This window comes from Colletes latitarsis, chromosome 8, assembly GCF_051014445.1.
Source record: "Colletes latitarsis isolate SP2378_abdomen chromosome 8, iyColLati1, whole genome shotgun sequence".
In the NCBI taxonomy this organism is placed as follows: Eukaryota; Metazoa; Arthropoda; class Insecta; order Hymenoptera; family Colletidae; genus Colletes; species Colletes latitarsis.
The window spans coordinates 14010826-14033150 of record NC_135141.1 but is presented as its reverse complement, the minus strand read 5'-3'; the positions used below and the strand labels follow the sequence as shown (position 1 = coordinate 14033150).

Genomic DNA, 22325 nt, shown 5'->3' with positions numbered 1-22325 from the left:
AAATTTTATTAATTTATAATCTATTATACTTCTTTTTGGAACTGTTTATCTTTTAAACAGATTTAGGAGACATTCTTCCTTAAGGGAGTATTGCTGTCTAGGCTGTCATATCTTCGGCCTTTTTTTGTGATTTTTTTTTTTAACGATAGGTAGGTTGTTCTGCAGTGACATTTTGCAGATATATTTATTCGTCTTATAGGTATGTACAGTATTTTTTTCATCAAAAAATACTAAAAATTACGAGAGTTATAGCTTCTTGTTTAAAAAAACGCATTTAAACTGGCTTACATGATATTTCAAAATCTAGCAAACTGATTGACTTCAAATTTGCAGAGAATATTCAGCAGACACGCCTTTATAGCTGGAACTAGAGATTTTAAAAAATATTGAGTTTTACTATTTTTTTCGATACGCTAAGGACAAATGAACAATTAACAAATAGAAATTCGAAACTTGAAGCGTTGCCATTTCTTTATTTATCAGGATTTTGACTTCTCCCTAGTTCCTGCTATAACTACAACCTTCCTCATGAAGATACTTTAACCCCCTTTGTTTCAAATTATCTGGAATCCTGGATGCCATTGGTACACTTTTTCCAAAAGAGCCATTAAATAAGAAGTTATAATTCCCATGGTTTTTAATATTCTTCCATGAAAAAGATATTGTACATGCTTAGAAGATGAATAAATATATCTACAAAGTCTCAGTACAAAACAGCCTATCTATCATTAAAAAAAAATCACAAAAAGGGCCTTGAAGTTGACAGTCTAGACAGCAATACCTCCTTAAAGAACCAATCTCTGTACTGTTTACACTTAGCTTTTGCCCAGAACTTTGCATGTCCGAATATTGGTTTAAAAATTCATGAAAGAATTTACGAATGAAACGTACATAGAATAAAGAATTTATGAAAGAATTTACAAATGAAACGTACATAAAAGTTAGTTTACGAATCAATCTAATTCTGAGTTTAACAAATGTTCCAACAGTTACTTGAGTTTCAGCAACCTGAGTGTTAACACATTGCCAACCAATTTGAAGAGATTTCCACCTTTGCGCCATACTGCATTCTGCGCTTACAAATATACATAATAAGCGTGTTTATACTAATTGTATAAAACGTCAAGTCCTGGATCATCGAATGGAAACAAAATGATCTTTCATCGTGACAACGTCAGACTACATATAACAGAAAATATTCCAAAAGAATGACGTGAATTTGGTTGAGACTTTTTTGTCACGCCCAATTTATCTCTCAATTATTATCTCGTTCAACTATCGCTTATTTTGTCGCTTGCAACGCTTTTTAGTAAACAATTTGAAAATAAAATCAAAATACTGAAAATAGTATAGAATAATATTTGAATAGAAAATCAAAAATATTTTATAATGACAGAACATTAAAACTACGAGAATCAAACTTGGAAACCATTTTGGTGGTTTGTTTAGAAAGCAACGAAGAAGACTGGCTTCAGTATTGTAGCTGTGAAAAATGAGCACACGAAGCTTGTGTCGATATTCCTGAATGTGATAGCTGTAAATTACATTGAAATTGCTTTGAATTACCTTCTGAACTAATGCTATGTCCGGTAGTAAGTGATACCTAATGATCTGTTCAAATTCTATACCAAAGTTTAACCAAAGTTTCAGTTAACTATTATTATTATTTGTTTCGTTGCTTCATTTTATGGCCGCACGATGGCGCTTTACGTTGGAGTACTGTAGCGGTACTCACCGATAGAACAAGTTACTAGGTTAAGAACTAGATATATATTTTCCGAAGGTTGGCATATAGATGCAATAGGTAGTTGTACGCTAGGTTAAGTTAGGGTTAGGAACATATTTAAATCATTTTGTCCTTAAAATACAAGTTATATAAACTTTGTACTTCCTGCTATACTATTGTATTACCTACTATACGAGTAGGAGTAACTGTACGTACATATTCTTTCTTTTATTATCTTCTAGTTTCTAATTACTGTGTACGTTAATGCTATTTTTTCTTCTTTTATAATAGTGTTTTAGTTAATTTTTGTTATTGTTATGTTAAACCATAGATGTATCATTCTTCCACGAGAAGAAGGCACAGAGTGTTTACATCCCCACTCCTGTTGCAGTCCGCTGGCTCACAGGTATTGGTCGAAAGCAGTGACGAAGATCGGCGACAGCCAATCAGCGGACTGCAGCAAGAGTGGGGATGTAAACACACGCCTTCTTCTCGTGGAAGGACGATACAAGAGTCTATGTCGGTTTACCTCGGGTATACCGCTACAGTACTGGTCAACCGTAGGGGAACCCCAAAGTAAAGCTGGCCAGTCGGTCGCGGGGAATTCCCGTGCTTCTACACTCCTGGACAAAAAGATAGCACAAATGTGCTACCTTTAATTGCTCGGAAACTACGTTGAATTTTTCAAGTCTACAAAATAGTACGTAATGGTCACGACGCAAGAGGAAGAAGCACGTTAGAAAATAAGAACGAGCTCGCTAATATTCGCAGATCCCAGAAAAAAACATGTAAACACCGAGGGCGAAATGATAGCACACTGAACTTTCTGTTGACATTATTCAGTAGTTCGGGATCTCTTGAGCAGTTGTGAACAAGTACTGTTTATTACACGATCAAGCGTCGATATGGGACGCGGAAATAAGTTAAATGAGAGTGAGATTAGAGAGATCATTGAGCTGAAAAGTCGTAATTTGAATGTTTCTCAAAGGGTATAGCCGAATAAGGGGGTCAAATGTGCCCCCAAACCGAATTGAACGAACAATGGGTCATTCGATAGCTTATCCAAAAAAAACCATGTGTGCAAATTTTTAACTTGAAATCTCAACCGCGGGGGTAGTAATGGGGTGAAAACGAAAATCATGTTTTTGAACAATTTCTCTTAACCTATTGAGTAAAAAATGGAAAAAAATTCAGAGACACTTCGGGTACTGGGACACATATTTTGGGAGATTTTCAGATTTTTTGATCGAAGAACCAGGTAGTAAAAAATAAAAAACCGCAAAAAATGCCGAAAAATGCCAATTACGTATCGAAGGAGGCCCGGAACTACTTTTATACTTTTACAGTAAACACGTATTGCTATTACTATTATTCTCAATTTTTTACAGATTTTTCATTTTGGTGCGCCGCAGTGAAAAAAAATAAAAACCGAGTTGAATTTTTATGCATTCTTCAATATACGTGTGTTTTGTACACTGTTTAATGTTTCTACACTAAGCAGAATTACATAACGATTGAAAGAAATAAAATAACACAACCGTTGAGGGCAACATATCCTAAAAAATCAACGATGTTTTCAATGACGTCGTTGGCGCAGCGTTAGAGTGTCCGACTGTGGAATCGCTGGAAGTTTTTTTACCGTAGGTTCGAGTCTCTCTTTGGGACTTAGTATTTTTTGTTCAAATTCTGACTATATAACAATGGTTTATATTTATTTATAAATATTCTAAAGGCATTTTAAATATACTTTTACCTGAAATATGTATAAATATAATTTTGGAGCGATTTTTGCGTAGGATCATTTTCTTATCTCCTCATCATTTGAAAATAACTTCAAAATAATTAACGATACATATAGTTATTCTATTGCAATATATAATAAACAGTTAAAATTCAAAGTGATTTGAGAATTCGGTTTATGACACAGTTTTTTGGTACATCATCGTTATTAGGAAACGTTTTTTTCGTAAGATTATTTCAATAATTTGTAGTTGGTAAGAAATTGGAATTCTGAAATCTAATACAGGATATTGAAATCCTTCGCTTCTGTTCTACATTTGTACTTCAATATCCTCAATAGTGATTGTCCTATCATAAATATACGAATATCGAATCTGTACGAATGAATATATTCACGTTAAGTCTTGAGTGAACCTCTGGTTTGCACAAGGAACAGACAAAATAGGAAAAAAAGAATAAAGTTATGGATTCAACGTTACGCACCTCGCGACTATACAATGTCGATGTGACATTCTAGGAACATTAGGACGAGATATTGTCATGGAGCCTTATCATAATTCATTAGTCACTCCTTAGCAAGTTACTCTGTAGCAAACATTCATATTTATCAAAGAAAGAGAAAAAAAAGGAAAGATCTGCTTGATCGAAGGGGGAGAAGAAGTAATCGTAAGCCACTATACAATCTTTTGCTCTGATCCACTCACAATAGTCAAAGGTAAGAGATTTGAAAACTAACATTTCACATTAATTTCAAAAAAAATAAAGACGCAAAGACGCTCCAAAATTATATTTATACATATTTCAGGCTAAAGTATTTGTAAAATGCGTTTAGAAATTTTTTTAATAATTTGTAGTTGGTAAGAAATTGGAATTCTGAAATCTAATACAGGATATTTAAATCCTTCACTTCTGTTCTACATTTGTGCTTCAATATCCTCAATAGTGATTGTCCTATCATAAACATACGAATATCGAATCTGTTAAACAATAATCGTGGTTGACAAAAAAAATAAGGACGCAAAGACGCTCCAAAATTATATTTATACATATTTCAGGTTAAAGTATTTGTAAAATGCCTTTAGAACATTTATAAATAAATAGAAACCATTGTTATATAGTCAGAATTTGAACAAAAAAAAATTAAGTCCCAAAGAGCGACTCGAACCTACGGTAAAAAAACTTCCAACGGTTCCACAGTCGGACACTCTAACGCTGCGCCAACGACGCCATCAAAAACATTGTTGATTTTTTAGGATATGTTGCGCTCAATGGTTGCGTTATTTCATTTCTTTCAATTGTTATGTAATTCTGCTTAGTGTAGAAACATTAAACAGTGTACAAAACACTCGTATATCGAAGAATGCATAAAAATTCAACGTGTAAGTTACTCTAATACGCTGAAAATGAGGAAAAACTCGGTTTTTATTTTTTTTCACTGCGGCGCACCAAAATGAAAAATCTGAAAAAAATTGAGAATAATAGTAATAGCAATACGTGTTTACTGTAAAAGTATAAAAGTAGTTCCGGACCTCCTTCGATACGTAATTGGCATTTTTCGGCATTTTTTGCGGTTTTTTATTTTTTACTACCTGGTTCTTCGATCAAAAAATCTGAAAATCTCCCAAAATATGTGTCCCAGTACCCGAAGTGTCTCTGAATTTTTTTACATTTTTTTACTCAATAGGTTAAAAGAAATTGTTGAAAAACATGATTTTCGTTTTCACCCCATTACTACCCCCACGGTCGAGATTTCAAGTTAAAAATTTGCACACATGGTTTTTTTTGGATAAGCTATCGAATGACCCATCGTTCGTTCAATTCGGTTTGGGGGCACATTTGATCCCCTTATTCGGCTATACCCTTTCAAAAATTGTGAAAAGAAGCCGAAAAGTTATTTGTAATTTGTTGAAAGACCCGGCAAATTATTGCAAAAAAAAAAGTTCTGGAAGGCCACCATCTTTATCGGAACGAGATAAACGAGCCATTGTACGAGTCCCATCAAACTCGGCATTAACGTCTCGTGAAATTGCTTGTCGTTCAGGTGTTACAGCGAACATCCGCAGTGTACGCCGTGTTCTTCAGAGGTGTAAGTTTATTCAACGACTGAAGATGAAACAAAAACCCCCCTTAACAGAACAACACAAGAAGGAACGAGTAGCATTCGCAAAGACCAGAATTCACTGGAAGCAAAAATGGAAAAGAATTTTATTTACGGACGAGAAAAAATTTCATTTGGATGGTCCTGATGGATTTTCGTATTATTACCATGACACACGAAAGGAAAAAATTGTAAGAGAACGACGACAAATGGGTGGGGGTGGGATAATGGTTTGGGCCGGAATTGGTTACGCAGGAAAAACTGATATAAACTTCGTTAATGGCAAAATGAACAGTAAAATGTACATAGATTTAATATCTGAGCAAATACATAAACATGCAGACAGGATTACAAAAGGAAATTTCGTCTTTCAGCATGACAATGCTGCTGTGCATCGCGCTAAACTTGTAAAAGCATTCCTTACAAACCAAAAGATTGCAGTTTTGCCATGGCCTGCCCGCTCCCCAGATTTAAATATAATAGAGAATTGTTGGGGTGAATTAGCACGTGCCGTATACAAAAATGGAAAGCAATATCAACATATTCACGAATTAAAAGAATCCATCGTAAAAGAATGGGACAAATTACCTCAAGAAACAATAAAAAAACTGTATAAATCATTAACAAATCGAATGATTGAAGTCATTGTGAATAAAGGCAGTTATACTCATTACTAATTTTCATGTAAACTGTGTTTCTAGAATAAATTTATCTATGGATATTGTAAATGTGCTATCATTTCGCCTTTGGTATTTACATGTTTTCTTCTGTGAACTGCGAATATTAGTGAGAGCGTTCTTGTTTTCTAACATGTTTCTTTCTCTTGCGTCGTGACCTTTACATACTATTTATTACATTTGAAAAATTGTACGTAGTTCACACGTGTGCTATCTTTTTGACCAGGAGTGTATATTACTATCGAAACAGTTTTATAAAACATCTCTTCTTCGCTATCTTTGTAATTTCGCTGTATGGTTTATTGGACCTGAATAAATTACATTTTATATTACTATCGGACAACACCCTGACTACAAACTTGTACTTTGATTATTTTCAATCATCCATAACTCAAAAATTAAGTTACGTAAGGTTCAAATGACAGTTTCTATTTACTTTAGTGTATAAATTCAGTGTCTTGAGTAGCTCTACGTATGTCTGCAACACCGTGCACATTAATTTCAAAAAATAATCCCAATTTTATTGCACATCTTTTAAAATAATTGTATAGAACTAAAATCGTCGGTTCCAAGTAAAATTTTAGCGAAGCATCAGCGATCGGCAATGCGTCGATATTAATAAAAATTGTGCTGATTGACTGGGCTACGTTTTGCGTGAATAGGCTTAAAAAGAATCAATCATGACGAATAAAGTTTGAAAATGTTGCATGAAACAGTTTCATGACGTAAAACCTAGGTGAACCTGTTATTATTTCGGTCACTGTAGAGTTCTACTAACAATAAGAGTAACGGAAAGAACTAGAGGCGTGCGGGTACAAAAATTTGTGACATTCAGGTACCACCTGAACCTTGTGTCGCGAGTCGGCTCATTTTTCAATAGCATTTTACGCTTATTCTTTCACATTTCTATGTTTTCTTAATCTAAGTAAAGGAAATCAGATTGTAAAAATCTGTAAGCAAAGAAAACTTTTCGTATAATGCTGGACAAAATCCTAAAAAGATTGATATTGTTTAATGTTCCCTGTGAAAAATAAACACACACACACATTTTACATACCCTACACATTGGATATGTCATTAGTTTCTATAAATGATTTTATTATACAGGGTGGGGCAGTAACTATTAGCACCTTAGATATTTTGGAAACTATAAGTTTCACAGAAATATTTGCTAAAGTAAATTGCACAGTACGAAGGGCGCTATTGGGTGGCGATAATAGTTTTTTTGCAGCTGGAGGTACTTCGGACATTTCAAGGTCACATCCATTTTTTTTAATGGATCGGTATGTTTTTGCTTCCGTATCACGATAGAGGATCTTAAAACGAGTTCAACGACCTATTACACAAGGTCATCGAAGGTCATAGAAAGTAGAGCAAGGCGATAATACTTACGGTTTTGGTAGTAAATGAAACATGTTTATAGTAGGTGTTCGAAATGATGACCATCACTGTCAATGCACCGTTGGATTCTTTTTACGATTGATTGACTTGTAAGTCTTACAGCGTCAGAACTTATTGATGCACAGGCTGCAATAATTCGCTGTTGCATATCGTCAGATGTAGTTGCTACTTCTTTGTACACTTTCTCTTTCAGTGTTCTCCACAGAAAGAAATCTAAAGGTGTTATGTCCGGTGAACGAGCTGGCCACGATATTGGATTCGAAATTTTTCATCGAGTTCCCTTCGCGCAATCGATGAATAATGTGCTGGGCATCCATCATGTTGATACCACATGGTTCGTCGTGTAAATAAAGGTAACTCTTCTAGCAAAAGACCCAATGTATCCTTAATAAAATTAGCATAGACGTTGCCATTCAAATTTCCATTGATAAAATAAGGTCCAATAATTTGATCACCTATGATACCGCGCCATACATTCACAGACCATTGTTTTTGATGTTCAACCTGTCGCAGTCAATGTGGATTTTCCGCTGCCCATAAATGCACGTTATGCAAATTAACATTCCCGTGATTTGTGAATGTTGCTTGATCAGTAAATGAGACGGTATTAAAAAAAAAGCTCATTGTTTTGAATCTGACGTATAGCCCATCGAGAAAACTCAACGCGAATCATGAAGTCGTTCCCATGCAATTCTTGGTGAAGACTAACGTGATGTGAGGGTGCAAAATGCGAAGTACGCTCCTCCTACTAATGCCAGATTCGCGTTCAATTTGTCGCCAACTAATATGAGAATTTCTAGAGCACACCGATTTCCATTTCTTCGTTAATTACTCGTTTCTGGCGTTCACTTTTACGAATACTTAAACTACCGGTTTGCCTAAGTTTATTATACACATTTTTAAATGTTTGACGCGAAGGCTGAGACCGATGTGGATATCGTTCAGCATACAAGTTTGTAGCCCTTAGAGAATTTTGTTGGCATTCGCCATAAATAAGAAGCGTATCAAGCTGCTCTTCAAACGGATACATCGTGCCGGATTGACCGATTTATCGATACTAATCTTATGATGTTTATCTTACTCTGCAAACTATTAAAGTGTCCTTCAAGTAGTGTTTATTCTCAGTGAAGTAAACGGTAAGCATTACGCATTCCTCTACTGTTGACAATACGTATGTTTCATTTACTACCAAAACCATAAGTATTATCGCCTTTCTCTACTTTCTATGACCTTCGATGACCTTGTGTAATAGGTCGTTGAACTCGTTTTAAGATCCTCTATCGTGATACGGAAGCAAAAACATACCGATCCATTAAAAAAAATGGATGTGACCTTGAAATGTCCGAAGTACCTCCACCTGCAAAAAAGCTATTATCGCCACCCAATAGCGCCCTTCGTACTGTGCAATTTACTTTAGCAAATATTTCTGTGAAACTTATAGTTTCCAAGATATCTGAGGTGCTAATAGTTACTGCCCCACCCTGTATAGTTATTTTATGTATATTATGTATTTCGTTATAAAATATAAAATATATCATTTTTCTATACAAACGTAAAGAAAAATAATTATGAACCTGACAAGTTCAGTCTTGACCTGATCCACCTGACCGTTTTCGACTTCTCAAGGATTCCTTTTGAGCTTTTTTTATCTCTCAAGAGTTACGTTTAACCTATTCTTGATAAAAATCTCACCAGTTCAAATTAAGAGGGAACTTTTGAGAGAGTATCTTTCAATTCGTTCTCTCTTATTCGTTCCGGTTGTGACTGAGAGTACTAGGAAAAATTTTAATGGAAGATTCTAGAGGCCAAAATAAGACGAAAATCAAGAATACCAATTTGTTGATGGAGGCTTCGTTAAAAAGTTATTAACGTTTCAAGTTTCACCCGTACTGAATTTTTTTCTAGAAAGTGGATAGAATTTCAAGGGTAGGTCTATTCATAAAAAATGATTGTAATTGACCCCCACAGCTAACAATATTTTTTTCAGAATTATTTGAAATATTTTAATTTCGACGAAAAATTTCACACCTTCTCGAATTTTTTTCTAGGAAATGAGTAGGATTTCGGGGATATGAAAAATTTAGGCACCTAATTAGATTTTCGGTAAGGAATTTTTTTTCTCGAAAATGCGCAAGATTTCAAGAGTATGTCTATTCACCAAAAATGATTGCAATTGACCCCCGGAATCGAAAATAATTTGTTTAGAATTAATTAAAAATTTTTTTTTCCGTCGAAAAATTTAAGCACCTGTCCCCTGTCGATTTTTCTTAAAAATTACTTTTTCATTTTTAGTAATTTTGTTTGACGCCCTACAGAAAAGTTGTCTAATACTTTTTTGCAGGTACCCATGGGCTCTATTTCAGAAAAAAGATTCATTGAAATATATTCACAATTGTAGGAGTTATGGCTGTTTGAAAATTGGACCATTTTCATGGGGGTTTTCTCATTTTGCGGAGTCAAGGATCAACTTTTCGAGTATTTTTGCGATTTGTAGAAATACTCTCCACCAAAATACGCGTAGTTTGCTTTTTTAAACATTAAAATCGTCCAATCCGTTCAAAAGTTATGATGTTTTAAAGATTCGCATGAAAATTCGGGCAGACATTTCTGACCTGAAATTATGTTTTCGGTGAGGAATTTTTTTCTCGAAACTGGGTAGGATTTCGGGGGTATGTCTATTGACCAAAAATTATTGTAATCGACTCCTGCAACCGAAAATGATTTTTTTAGAACGATTTGAAAAATTTTTTTTCGTCAAAAAATTTCAACAACTACCTGAATTCTTTTCTCGAAAGTGAGTAGGATTTCTGAGGTATGTGTAATAACCAAAAATGATTACAATCGACTCTTGCAACCGAAAATAATTTCTTTAGAACGATTTGAAATTTTTTTTTTTGTCGAATAATTTAGGCATCTACCCCCTGTCGATTTTTCTTAAAAATTTGTTTTTGATTTTTAGTAATATCGTTTGACGAGCTACAGAAAAGTTGTCTAATACTTTTTTGTAGATACCCATGAGCTCTACTTCAGAAAAAAGTTTCATTGAAATATATTCACTATTGCAGGAATTACGGTCGTTTGAAGTTTGGACCATTTTTATGAAGTTTTCACTTTACGGGGTTAAGGAACAACTTTTCGTATATTTTTAGAATTTCTACATGTACTCCATCAAAATACGCGTAGTTTGCTTTTTTAAACATTAAAATCCGTCCATCCGTTCAGAAGTTATGATGTTTTAAAGATTTGCATGAAACTTCAGGGAATCATTTCTTTGGCCTCACATTAGATTTTCAGTAAAGAATTTTTTTATCGAAAGTGCGTAGGATTTTAGGGTATATCTATTTACAAAAAATGCTTGTAATTGATCCATGTAACTAAATATAATTTTTTTAGTATGATTTTAAATTTTTTAATTTTGTCTAAAAATTTAATTACCTATCCGAATTTTTTTCTCGAAAATGGATAGAATTTCAGGGGTATGTGTAATTACCAAAAATGATTGTAATTGACCCCTGCAACAGAACATATTTTTCCCAGAACGATTCGAAATCTTTGAATTTAATTGTTAATAACTTTTTAACGAAGCCTCCACAAACCAATTTTTATTCTTAATTTTCGTCTTACTTTGGCCTCTAGAATCCCCCATTAAAATTTTTCCCAGGGGTGGCCGAACACCCTGTATATGTACTGAAGTTATGATACGATTTCACTAGTACATATACAATAATAAATCAACAACGAAATTTATCTTTATTTTTCTTCTTCCTTTCTTCAAACTTCATCAACATACTCGTGACACTTTTCTGATTAAAATGACACCAAATACGATATACAATTTACGTTCCATTTACTAACGCAATAAGCGATCAAAGGCATGCATCGCTCAGGTGACTCCACGTCGCCTGTATCGAAACACAGGCGCTGTTTACGGGAGCCTATCCAGAATCAGTATTTCATTCTGCGACCTCTATCAAGAGAGGTGGAGGTCAGAATTAGAACACCGATTCGGTATAGGCTCGCGTAAACATCGCCTGTGTTTCGCTACAGCGGACCCGAAGCAAAGGAAGCGATAGCAAATCGGCGATGCTCGGGCGCAGTCCCTCTTTGTCATATGCTCGCTGTCCTTTTCTACACTCGCCGCCTCCAGTAGGCGTCAACAAAGAATCAAGAATCGTTTCTCGTCCACGATATAGCCGAGCGTTCAGCCCCGAGAACGTCGCTTCTACAAGAACTGTATAGAGACAATACTGTATCTTCAAGTGTGAAACGCTACACGATCGTTATTTCGCATAAACAATAGTAGGGATAGAATAAACAATGATCATGTTTCGCCATGTTTCAGTCACGCGTGCACAGCTAAAAGAAAATCAGTTGACTATTACATCTAATTAAAAACTAGTGTTTTGTTGTATACGAGTATGTATCACTATGTTTACGCCAGTATGTCTCAAATTCTTTTCCATACTTATCCTCACACCTGAACCTTGACCACTGACTCATTTTTGCAAGCTCTCACTGTCTCGCCCTTTTCTCTCCCTACCTTTCCCTCTTTTCCAGTCCTGCATATACAGGGTGGGGCAGTAACTATTAGCACCTCAGATATTTTGGAAACTATAAGTTTCACAGAAATATTTGCTAAAGTAAATTGCACAGTACGAAGGGCGCTATTGGGTGGCGATAATAGTTTTTTTGCAGCTGGAGGTACTTCGGACATTTCAAGGTCACATCCACTTTTTTTAATGGATCGGTATGTTTTTGCTTCCGTATCACGATAGAGGATCTTAAAACGAGTTCAACGACCTATTACACAAGGTCATCGAAGGTCATAGAAAGTAGAAAAAGGCGATAATACTTACGGTTTTGGTAGTAAATGAAACATACGTATTGTCAACAGTAGAGGAATGCGTAATGCTTACCGTTTACTTCACTGAGAATAAACACTGCTTGAAGGACACTTTAATAGTTTGCAGAGTAAGATAAACATCATAAGATTAGTATCGATAAATCGGTCAATCCGGCACGATGTATCCGTTTCAAGAGCAGCTTGATACGCTTCTTATTTATGGCGAATGCCAACAAAATTCTGTAAGGGCAAAAAACTTGTATACTGAACGATATCCACATCGGTCTCAGCCTTCGCGTCAAACATTTAAAAATGTGTATGATAAACATAGGCAAACCGGTAGTTTAAGTGTTCGTAAAAGTGAACGCCAGAAACGAGTAATTAACGAAGAAATGGAAATCGGTGTGCTCTAGAAATTCTCATATTAGTTGGCGACAAATTGAACGCGAATCTGGCATTAGTAGGAGGAGCGTACTTCGCATTTTGCACCGTCACATCACGTTAGTCTTCACCAAGAATTGCATGGGAACGACTTCATGAATCGCGTTGAGTTTTCTCGATGGGCTATACGTCAGATTCAAAACAATGAGCTTTTTTTTAATACCGTCTCATTTACTGATCAAGCAACATTCACGAATCACGGGAATGTTAATTTGCATAACCTGCATTTATGGGCAGCGGAAAATCCACATTGGCTGCGACAGGTTGAACATGAAAAACAATGGTCTGTGAATGTATGGCGCGGTATCATAGGTGATCAAATTATTGGACCTTATTTTATCAATGGAAATTTCAATGGCAACGTCTATGCTAATTTTATTAAGGATACATTGGGTCTTTTGCCAGAAGAGTTACCTTTATTTACACGACAAACCATGTGGTATCAACATGATGGATGCCCAGCACATTATTCATCGATTGCGCGAAGGGAACTCGATGAAAAATTTCGAATCCAATATCGTGGCCAGCTCGTTCACCAGACATAACACCTTTAGATTTCTTTCTGTGGGGAACACTGAAAGAGAAAGTGTACAAAGAAGTACCAACTACATCTGACGATATGCAACAGCGAATTATTGCAGCCTGTGCATCAATAAGTTCTGACGCTGTAAGACTTGCAAGTCGATCAATCGTAAAAAGAATCCAACGGTGCATTGACAGTGATGGTCATCATTTCGAACACCTACTATAAACATGTTTCATTTACTACCAAAACCGTAAGTATTATCGCCTTTCTCTACTTTCTATGACCTTCAATGACCTTGTGTAACAGGTCGTTGAACTCGTTTTAAGATCCTCTATCGTGATACGGAAGCAAAAACATACCGATCCATTTAAAAAAAATGGATGTGACCTTGAAATGTCCGAAGTACCTCCAGCTGCAAAAAAACTATTATCGCCACCCAATAGCGCCCTTCGTACTGTGCAATTTACTTTAGCAAATATTTCTGTGAAACTTATAGTTTCCAAGATATTTGAGGTGCTAATAGTTACTGCCCCACCCTGTATATCCTGCACTTTTCCCAAAATGGACACTCTGATTCTGATTCTCGACAGTCACACGAACGCGCAAGCTTTTAGTCTAAGACAACGAATAGTAAAATTGTATTTGTACGCCGTTAACCTAGTATTCCGACATTAATAAAGTATTATTAAGAGGAATACAACAGTTTAAGTTCTCTCAAAGATCCTTGTTGAGACGATGGAATATTCGGTCTCTGTGACAATGGCTGAAATGTATCGGTCTCGACTCGATTTAAACAATTTTCTAATGCATTCTTATTTTAAAAAGTTCCTATTTTTAATAATACTTTCTTTTAATTAGGTAATATCTTATATTATATTGGTTTCCATTCTCACATGCGTTTTTCATCAGGGTTATCCAAATGTGTGCAATAATATTAAGTTAATATTCGAAAACTATATATTTTAACAGACTTTGCACTATGTATCGCATTATTGTCCTACTAGAAAACATAATTACTGCCTGTAATACGAGACTTATTTAGCCCATCTTCCATTAGCTTAAGGAGGTATTGCTGTCTAGACTGTGATCACACTTTTTGAGATTTTTTTTTTTAATGATAGATAGGTTGTTTTGCACTGAGACTCTGTAGATATATTTATTCATCTTCTAAGCATGTACGATATTTTTTTCATGGAAAAATATTAAAAATAGTGGAAATTATAGCTTCTTATTTAATGGCTCTTTTGGAAAAGGTGCTCCAATGGCTTCCAGGATTCCAGATAATTTGAAATAGAGAGAGTTAATGTATCTTCATAAGGAAGGTTGTAGTTATAGCAGGAACCAGGGAGAAGTCAAAATCCTGATAAATAAAGAAATGGCGACGCTTCAAGTTTCAAATTTCTATTTGTTAATCGTTCTTTTATCTTTAGCGTATCGAAAAAAATAGTAAAACTCAATATTTTTTTAAATCTCTAGTTCCAGCTATAAAGGCATCTCTGCTGAATATTCTCTCCAAATTTCAAGTCAATCGGTCTGCTAGATCTTGAAATATCATGTAAGCCAGATTAAATGCGTTTTTTTTAAACAAGAAGCTATAACTCTCGCAATTTTTAATATTTTTTGTTGAAAAAATTACTGTGCATACCTATAAGACGAATAAATATATCTGCAAAATGTCACTGCAAAACAACCTACCTGTCGTTAAAAAAAAAATCACAAAGAAAGGCTAAAGAAATGACAGCCTAGACAGCAATACTCCCTTAATATATTGTTCACTGTTTAATTGGCTGAATCGAAAAACATTTGTCTCCTTACTTATCGAACGACCCACGTCTATTTTTGATAGATTACACTTAGAGTAAAAAAACATTCAAAAACGTGAAAGAATTCCATTGAAAAATCGGCCGACCCACGACGCCAAGATTCAGCTACTAGAATGTTACAGACTTTTGTATTTCCGACTCGTCTCGGCTTTTTGATTACAATTTGCAAATTTCTCGACTCCCGACACGAACCGGAACTGTCGGGTACCCGCACACCTCTAGGAAAAAACAGAAGAAGGAACAGTAGCGATATCATCAGCAGCAACAGTAGCAGAAGAAGAAAAAGATAGACTCGTGTAATTGAATTGAAAGGGCACCTTTTTCACCTTGTTGCTCGATTCCTTGAGACTCTGAGGGGATGAGGGAGAATTTTTTGCTGGAGTCTTCTGTGGACTCGACGAGGGTTGCGTAGGAGTGGTAACATCACGGTCGGACGGCGGTGATTTAATAACGGAAACTACTGGAGGAGGCGAAATAGAGGCAGAAGCGGAAGTGGAGACACAGGCGGAGGTCGAAGCTAATGGTTCTGAAGGTACTAGCGGGCTTTCTACCGGAGCAACACTCAGGCTTTTCGGGGGAGTTTGCTTAGGAGTTGACAGTTTTCCACTCATCGGTGGTAACATTGTCCTAGTCTTAGGCTTCCTCCACCCCTATGTAACACCAATTACATTTATGTCATGTTAGTCGGCTTACCCATCAAGTAATATATTTGCTCAAGCCGTGCATTAACCACGGAATCTTTTCTACGTATTTCACGGTTTCTTTTTATCGTTTAATCCTTTATTTCAATTCGACCTTTGTTCAAGAATAGAGTAAATTACCTATTTACTGCCACCTACCACTTACTGTCAACCTACATTCTTTCGTTTTAATACATTTCACTGGCCAAACCAAATTCGTCTTTTCTACGAGATCAATATTATCTTTTTAGATCATCTTAACTGGGCACGACAAGGCAACTAATCATTGGGAAATGGGTCATGGAACTCTAATAACAAAAGAATATTGTGTTTTATAATATTAAAAACTATGATTACTTCTAAACTTTTGGAAAGTAGTATATCATGTATGTATAGGTCAAACCAAATTCGTCAAATTTTCTGCGAGATCAATATTATCTTTTTAGATCATTTTAACTGGGGCACGACAAGACAACTTATCGTAAATAACTAAATAACTAATGACAAAAGAATATTGTGCTTTTAATATTAAAAACTATGATTACTTCTAAACTTTTGGAGAGTAGTATATCATGTATGTATAGGTCAAACCAAATTCGTCAAATTTTCTACGAGATCAATATTATCTTTCTAGATCATTTTAACTGAGCACGACAAGACAACTTATCGTAAATAACTAAATAACTAATGACAAAAGAATATTGTGTTTTTAATATTAAAAACTATGACTGCTTCTAAACTTTTGGAAAGTAGTACATCATGTATGTATAGGTCAAACCAAATTCGTCAAATTTTCTACGAGATCAATATTATCTTTTTAGATCATTTTAACTGGAGCACGACAAGACAACTTATCGTAAATAACTAAATATCTAATAACAAAAGAATATTGTGTTTTATAATATTAAAAACTATGACTGCTTCTAAACTTTTGGAAAGTAGTATATCATGTATGTATAGGTCAAACCAAATTCGTCAAATTTTCTACGAGATCAATATTATCTTTTTAGATCATTTTAACTGGGGCACGACAAGACAACTTATCGTAAATAACTAAATAACTAATAACAAAAGAATATTGTGTTTTTAATATTAAAAACTATGACTGATTCTAAACTTTTGGACAGTAGTGTACCATATATGTATAGGTCAAACCAAATTCGTCAAATTTTCTACGAGATCAATATTATCTTTTTAGATCATTTTAACTGGGGCACGACAAGACAACTTATCGTAAATAACTAAATATCTAATAACGAAAGAATATTGTGTTTTATAATATTAAAAACTATGACTGCTTCTAAACTTTTGGACAATAGTGTACCATATACAGGGTGTTCGGCCACCCCTGGGAGAAAATTTTAATGAGGGATTTTAGAAGCCAAAATAAGACGAAAATCAAGAATACCAATTTGTTGATGGTGACTTTGTTAAGAAGTTATTAACGTTTAAAGTTCCACCAATACTGAATCTTTTTCTCGAAAGTGATTGAAAAGTGAAGTCGAAAGTGAAGAAAATTTTTCCAGGACGATTTAAAACTTTTCAATTTCACCGAAAAATTTAGGCACCTACCTCCTGTCGATTTTTCCTAAAAATACGTTTTCCATTTTTAATAAATTTGGTGGACGTTGCACAGAAAAGTTGTTTAACACTTTTTTGTAGGTATCTGTGAGCTCTAGTTCTCTACTAAATTTCAATTAAATACGTTCACTATTGTATGAGTTACGGACGTTTGAAAATTGTGCCATTTTTATAGGGTTTTTCGCATTTTACGGGGTCAAGGATCAACTTTTCCTATATTTTTAGAATTTCTACATATTCTTCATTAAAATACGCGTTGATTGCTTTTTTAAATATTAAAATCGTTCAATTCGTTCAGAAGTTATGACGTTTTAAAGATATGCAACTTTCGGGGTACCATTTCTGGCCTCACGATACATTTTCAGTAAAGAATTTTTTTTGTTTGAAAATGCGTTGGATTTGGGGGGTATATCTATTCACCAAAAATGATTATAATTGACTCCCGCAACCAAAAATAATTTTTCCAGAACAATTTGAAACTTTCCAATTTCTCCGAAAAATTTAAGCACCTACCCCCTTGTCGATTTTTCTTAAAAATTCGTTCTTCATTTTTAATAATTTCGCTTGACGTCCTACAGAAAAGTTGTCTAATACTTTTTTGTAGGTACCTATGGGCTCTACTTCAGAAAAAAGTTTCATTGAAATATAATCACTATTATAGGAGTTATGGCTGTTTGAAAATTAGACCATTATTATGGGGTTTTTCTAACATTACGGGGCCAAGGAACAACCTTTCCAGTATTTTTATAATTGTTACATATTCTACACTAAAATACGCGGCATTTGGCTTTTCGAACATTAAAATCGTCCAATCCGTTCAGAAGTTGTGGTGTTTTATAGATTCGCATGAAAGGGTCTAGCCGAATAAGCATGGTAAAAGTGCCCCCAAACCAAATTGAACGGGGTTAATACCACTCGATAGGTGGTTCGAAGAAACCCCTTTTCCCAAAGTTTCAATCCGATATCTCTACTACAGGGGTAATTACGGGGTGAAAATCATTTTTTGGTTTATCCTTAATATCTCCCGTTCTACTCAATTAAAGATTATGAACAAAATCATGGTTATTCTATCGATTGATGTACATGTTTGAGAATTTTTTCAGAATTTTTGGATGCATATTCGATTTTTAAAAAATTCAAAAATATTTTAACCGTCGATTTTTTATCGAAGTTATCAAGTGACCACATTTGTTTTTATACAGTATAAAGCTCTCGAAAGAATTAGTAATCCCTAATTTTTTCAGATTTTTCGAAGGGGTGGAACGTAGTCAAAAAAATAAAAAATGATTAGAAAATAGTGAAAAAGCTTTATATTGTCTTAATTACTTACGTGACCATGCTCATATTTTTACAGCTATAGCGTAACATTATGACTATTAATGCGTAATTTTTTCAGATTTTTTGGAAAAGTGCATTATTGTTAGATAAATATGAATTCATATTTCCTACTTCTTCATACCAAAAAAAGGCCGCACATGCTTTTAAAATAGATATAATTAAAATATATTTGTTTACATACTTTGTCAACTGGTCGCTAGATGTAATTTCAAATATGTACGTGTGATACTGGACTCCTGTTGATTAAAACCATTACGGCGCGGCGCGGCGCGATGCGCTGATCATTTCGATAAACCATGCGCGACATTGCCAACATTTTGTCTCAATCTGAATAATATTATGTACTGATAAACATAAAGATGAGGATGAGACTAACGCAAACAATATTCTAAATATAATATTTTATTATATTAAAAAGCACATAGATGCACACAGCGTGGTTACAACACATAGCTATATATATGTTAGAAGTTTTGCTTTTGACGGTTCTGGGGTAAGTTCTGTGTCCTTCCTCACAGTGCTGCATTCAAGAAAATAACAGTAACCGATTTACTCGACTTCCCAGAAATGACCGAACAAGATCTAAAAATATTTTTTACGGGATCGTATCAATTTTCCCAAGCAATATCCTATCTTGCCCAAATAATGAATGAACGAAATGAAATAAACTTCAGTTATCTAAAACAAAAGGAAAATATAGTTCAGTTCAAAGTGCAATCACGACATATTAATAAAAAACTGTACAAGTGCTACAAAGACTATACATCAAATTCAACGGGCTACTCGGGAATTAGACGATATTTTTGCGAATGTGCAAGTGGTAACAGGACAATTGGATGCTGCTCCCATATAGCTGCGATAATTTATTATCTATCGAATGCCAGATACACTTCAAAAATAATAAAACCTGCAGAAATACTGAGTAAATTATTTGAAAATGAAACAGTAAATCCTGTAATAAATGATGACAGCGATGAAGATTGAAGAACAAACCGAGTTATTAATGCTGGCAATAAAAATAATAGCAGGTAAACCTTGTTTAGATCATTTATTTTAATTAAAGCAAAAATATTTAAGGAATATTTAAAAAACTTCATGTATATAATATATATTATATATATTATAATATTAATTTTATATATTATATACACAAGGATGCTGTACCAAAATGATCAGCGCCGTAGTGGTTCTAATCAACACGAGTCCAGTATCACACGTACATATTTGAAACTACATCTAGCGACCAGTTAACAAAGTATGTAAACAAATATATTTTAATTATATCTATTTTGAAAGCATGTGCGGCCTTTTTTGGTATGAAGACGTAGGAAATATGAGTTCATATTTATTTAACAATAATGCACTTTTCCAAAAAATCTGAAAAAATTACGCATTAGTAGTCATAATGTTACGCTATAGCTGTAAAAATATGAGCATGGTCACGTAAGTAATTAAGACAATATAAAGCTTTTTCACTATTTTTTAATCATTTTTTATTTTTTTCACTACGTTCCACCCCTTCGAAAAATCTGAAAAAATTAGGGATTACTAATTCTTTTGAGAGCTTTATACTGTATAAAAAGAAATGTGGTCACTTGATAACTTCGACAGAAAATCGACGGTTAAAATATTTTCGAATTTTTTAAAAATCGAATTTGCATCCAAAAATTCTGAAAAAATTCTTAAACATGTACATCAATCGATAGAATAACCATAATTTTTTTCATAATCTTTAATTGAGTAGAACGGGAGATATTAAGGATAAATCAAAAAATGATTTTCACCCCGTAATTACCCCTGTAGTAGAGATACCGGATTGAAACTTTGGGAAAAGGGGTTTCTTCGAACCACCTATCGAGTGGTATTACCCCGTTCAATTTGGTTTGGGGGCACTTTTACCATGCTTATTCGGCTAGACCCTTTCATGCGAATCTATAAAACACCATAACTTCTGAACGGATTGGACGATTTTAATGTTCGAAAAGCCAAATGCCGCGTATTTTAGTGTAGAATATGTAACAATTATAAAAATACTGGAAAGGTTGTTCCTTGGCCCCGTAATGTTAGAAAAACCCCATAATAATGGTCTAATTTTCAAACAGCCATAACTCCTATAATAGTGATTATATTTCAATGAAACTTTTTTCTGAAGTAGAGCCCATAGGTACCTACAAAAAAGTATTAGACAACTTTTCTGTAGCACGTCAAGCGAAATTATTAAAAATCAAAAACGAATTTTTAAGGAAAATCGACAAGGGGGTGGGTGCTTAAATTTTTCGGAGAAATTGAAAAGTTTCAAATCGTTCTGGAAAAATTATTTTTGGTTGCGGGAGTCAATTATAATCATTTTTGGTGAATAGACATACCCCCCAAATCCTACGCATTTTCAAAAAAAAAAATTCCTTACCGAAAATGTATCGTGAGGCCAGAAATGGTACCCCGAAAGTTGCATATCTTTAAAACGTCATAACGATTTTAATATTTAAAAAAGCAATCAACGCGTATTTTAATGAAGAATATGTAGAAATTCTAAAAATATAGGAAAAGTTGATCCTTGACCCCGTAAAATGCGAAAAACCCAATAAAAATGGCACAATTTTCAAACAGCCATAACTCATACAATAGTGAACGTATTTAATTGAAATTTAGTAGAGAACTAGAGCTCACGGATACCTACAAAAAAGTGTTAAACAACTTTTCTGTGCAACGTCAACCAAATTTATTAAAAATGGAAAACTTATTTTTAGGAAAAATCGACAGGAGGTGCCTAAATTTTTCGGCGAAATTGAAAAGTTTTAAATCGTACTGGAAAAATTTTCTTCACTTTCGACTTCACTTTTCAATCACTTTCGAGAAAAAAATTCAGTATTGGTGGAACTTTAAACGTTAATAACTTCTTAACAAAGTCACCATCAACAAATTGGTATTCTTGATTTTCGTCTTATTTTGGCCTCTAAAATCCCTCATTAAAATTTTTCCCAGGGGTGGCTGAACACCCTGTATATACACACGTTTAAGTCTGCTAATGTCGTTTAATACAAAATGTTCAATTTTACTTTATATTTTTAAAAAACCAAAGCTGAAATTATAATTTAACTCTGATTTTCGTAATTAGAGTCATCATAGGAGACTACAATTGATTGTTTATATGAAAAATATACAGGGTGTCCCGTAAATAGTGTAATAGCCGGAAATGTGGGGTAGTTGAGACGATTCTGAACAACAATTTCCTTAGAAAAAATGTCGGACGGGGCTTCGTTTTTGAATTATTAACGAAAAACACTGACCAAAACGAAGCCCCATCCGACATTTTTTCAAAGGAAATTGTTGTTCAGAATCGTCTCAGCTACCCTACATTTCCGGCTATTACACTATTTACGGGACACCCTGTATATTTGCTTTGACCAGTGTAATAGTTCTCAAAACGTTTTGCTCAAATTATTGAATTTAA

The 22325-nt window shown here is 34.3% G+C and overlaps 1 protein-coding gene across 9 annotated transcripts in view; it reads right to left on the bottom strand.

The window, feature by feature from the left end:
• LOC143344901 (uncharacterized) overlaps window positions 1–22325 on the bottom strand; it is a 242653-nt gene that overhangs the window by 133316 nt on the left and 87012 nt on the right. For 6 of the 9 annotated variants that reach the window (XM_076771491.1, XM_076771498.1, XM_076771494.1 and 3 more), the window contains one exon: window positions 15593–15925. The exons of 2 other annotated variants lie outside the window; for them this stretch is intronic. In XM_076771491.1, coding sequence (XP_076627606.1) covers window positions 15593–15925 — 333 coding nt within the window. The remainder of the gene's footprint in view (window positions 1–15592; window positions 15926–22325) is intronic. One more of the 9 variants, XM_076771492.1, reaches the window with a different exon arrangement.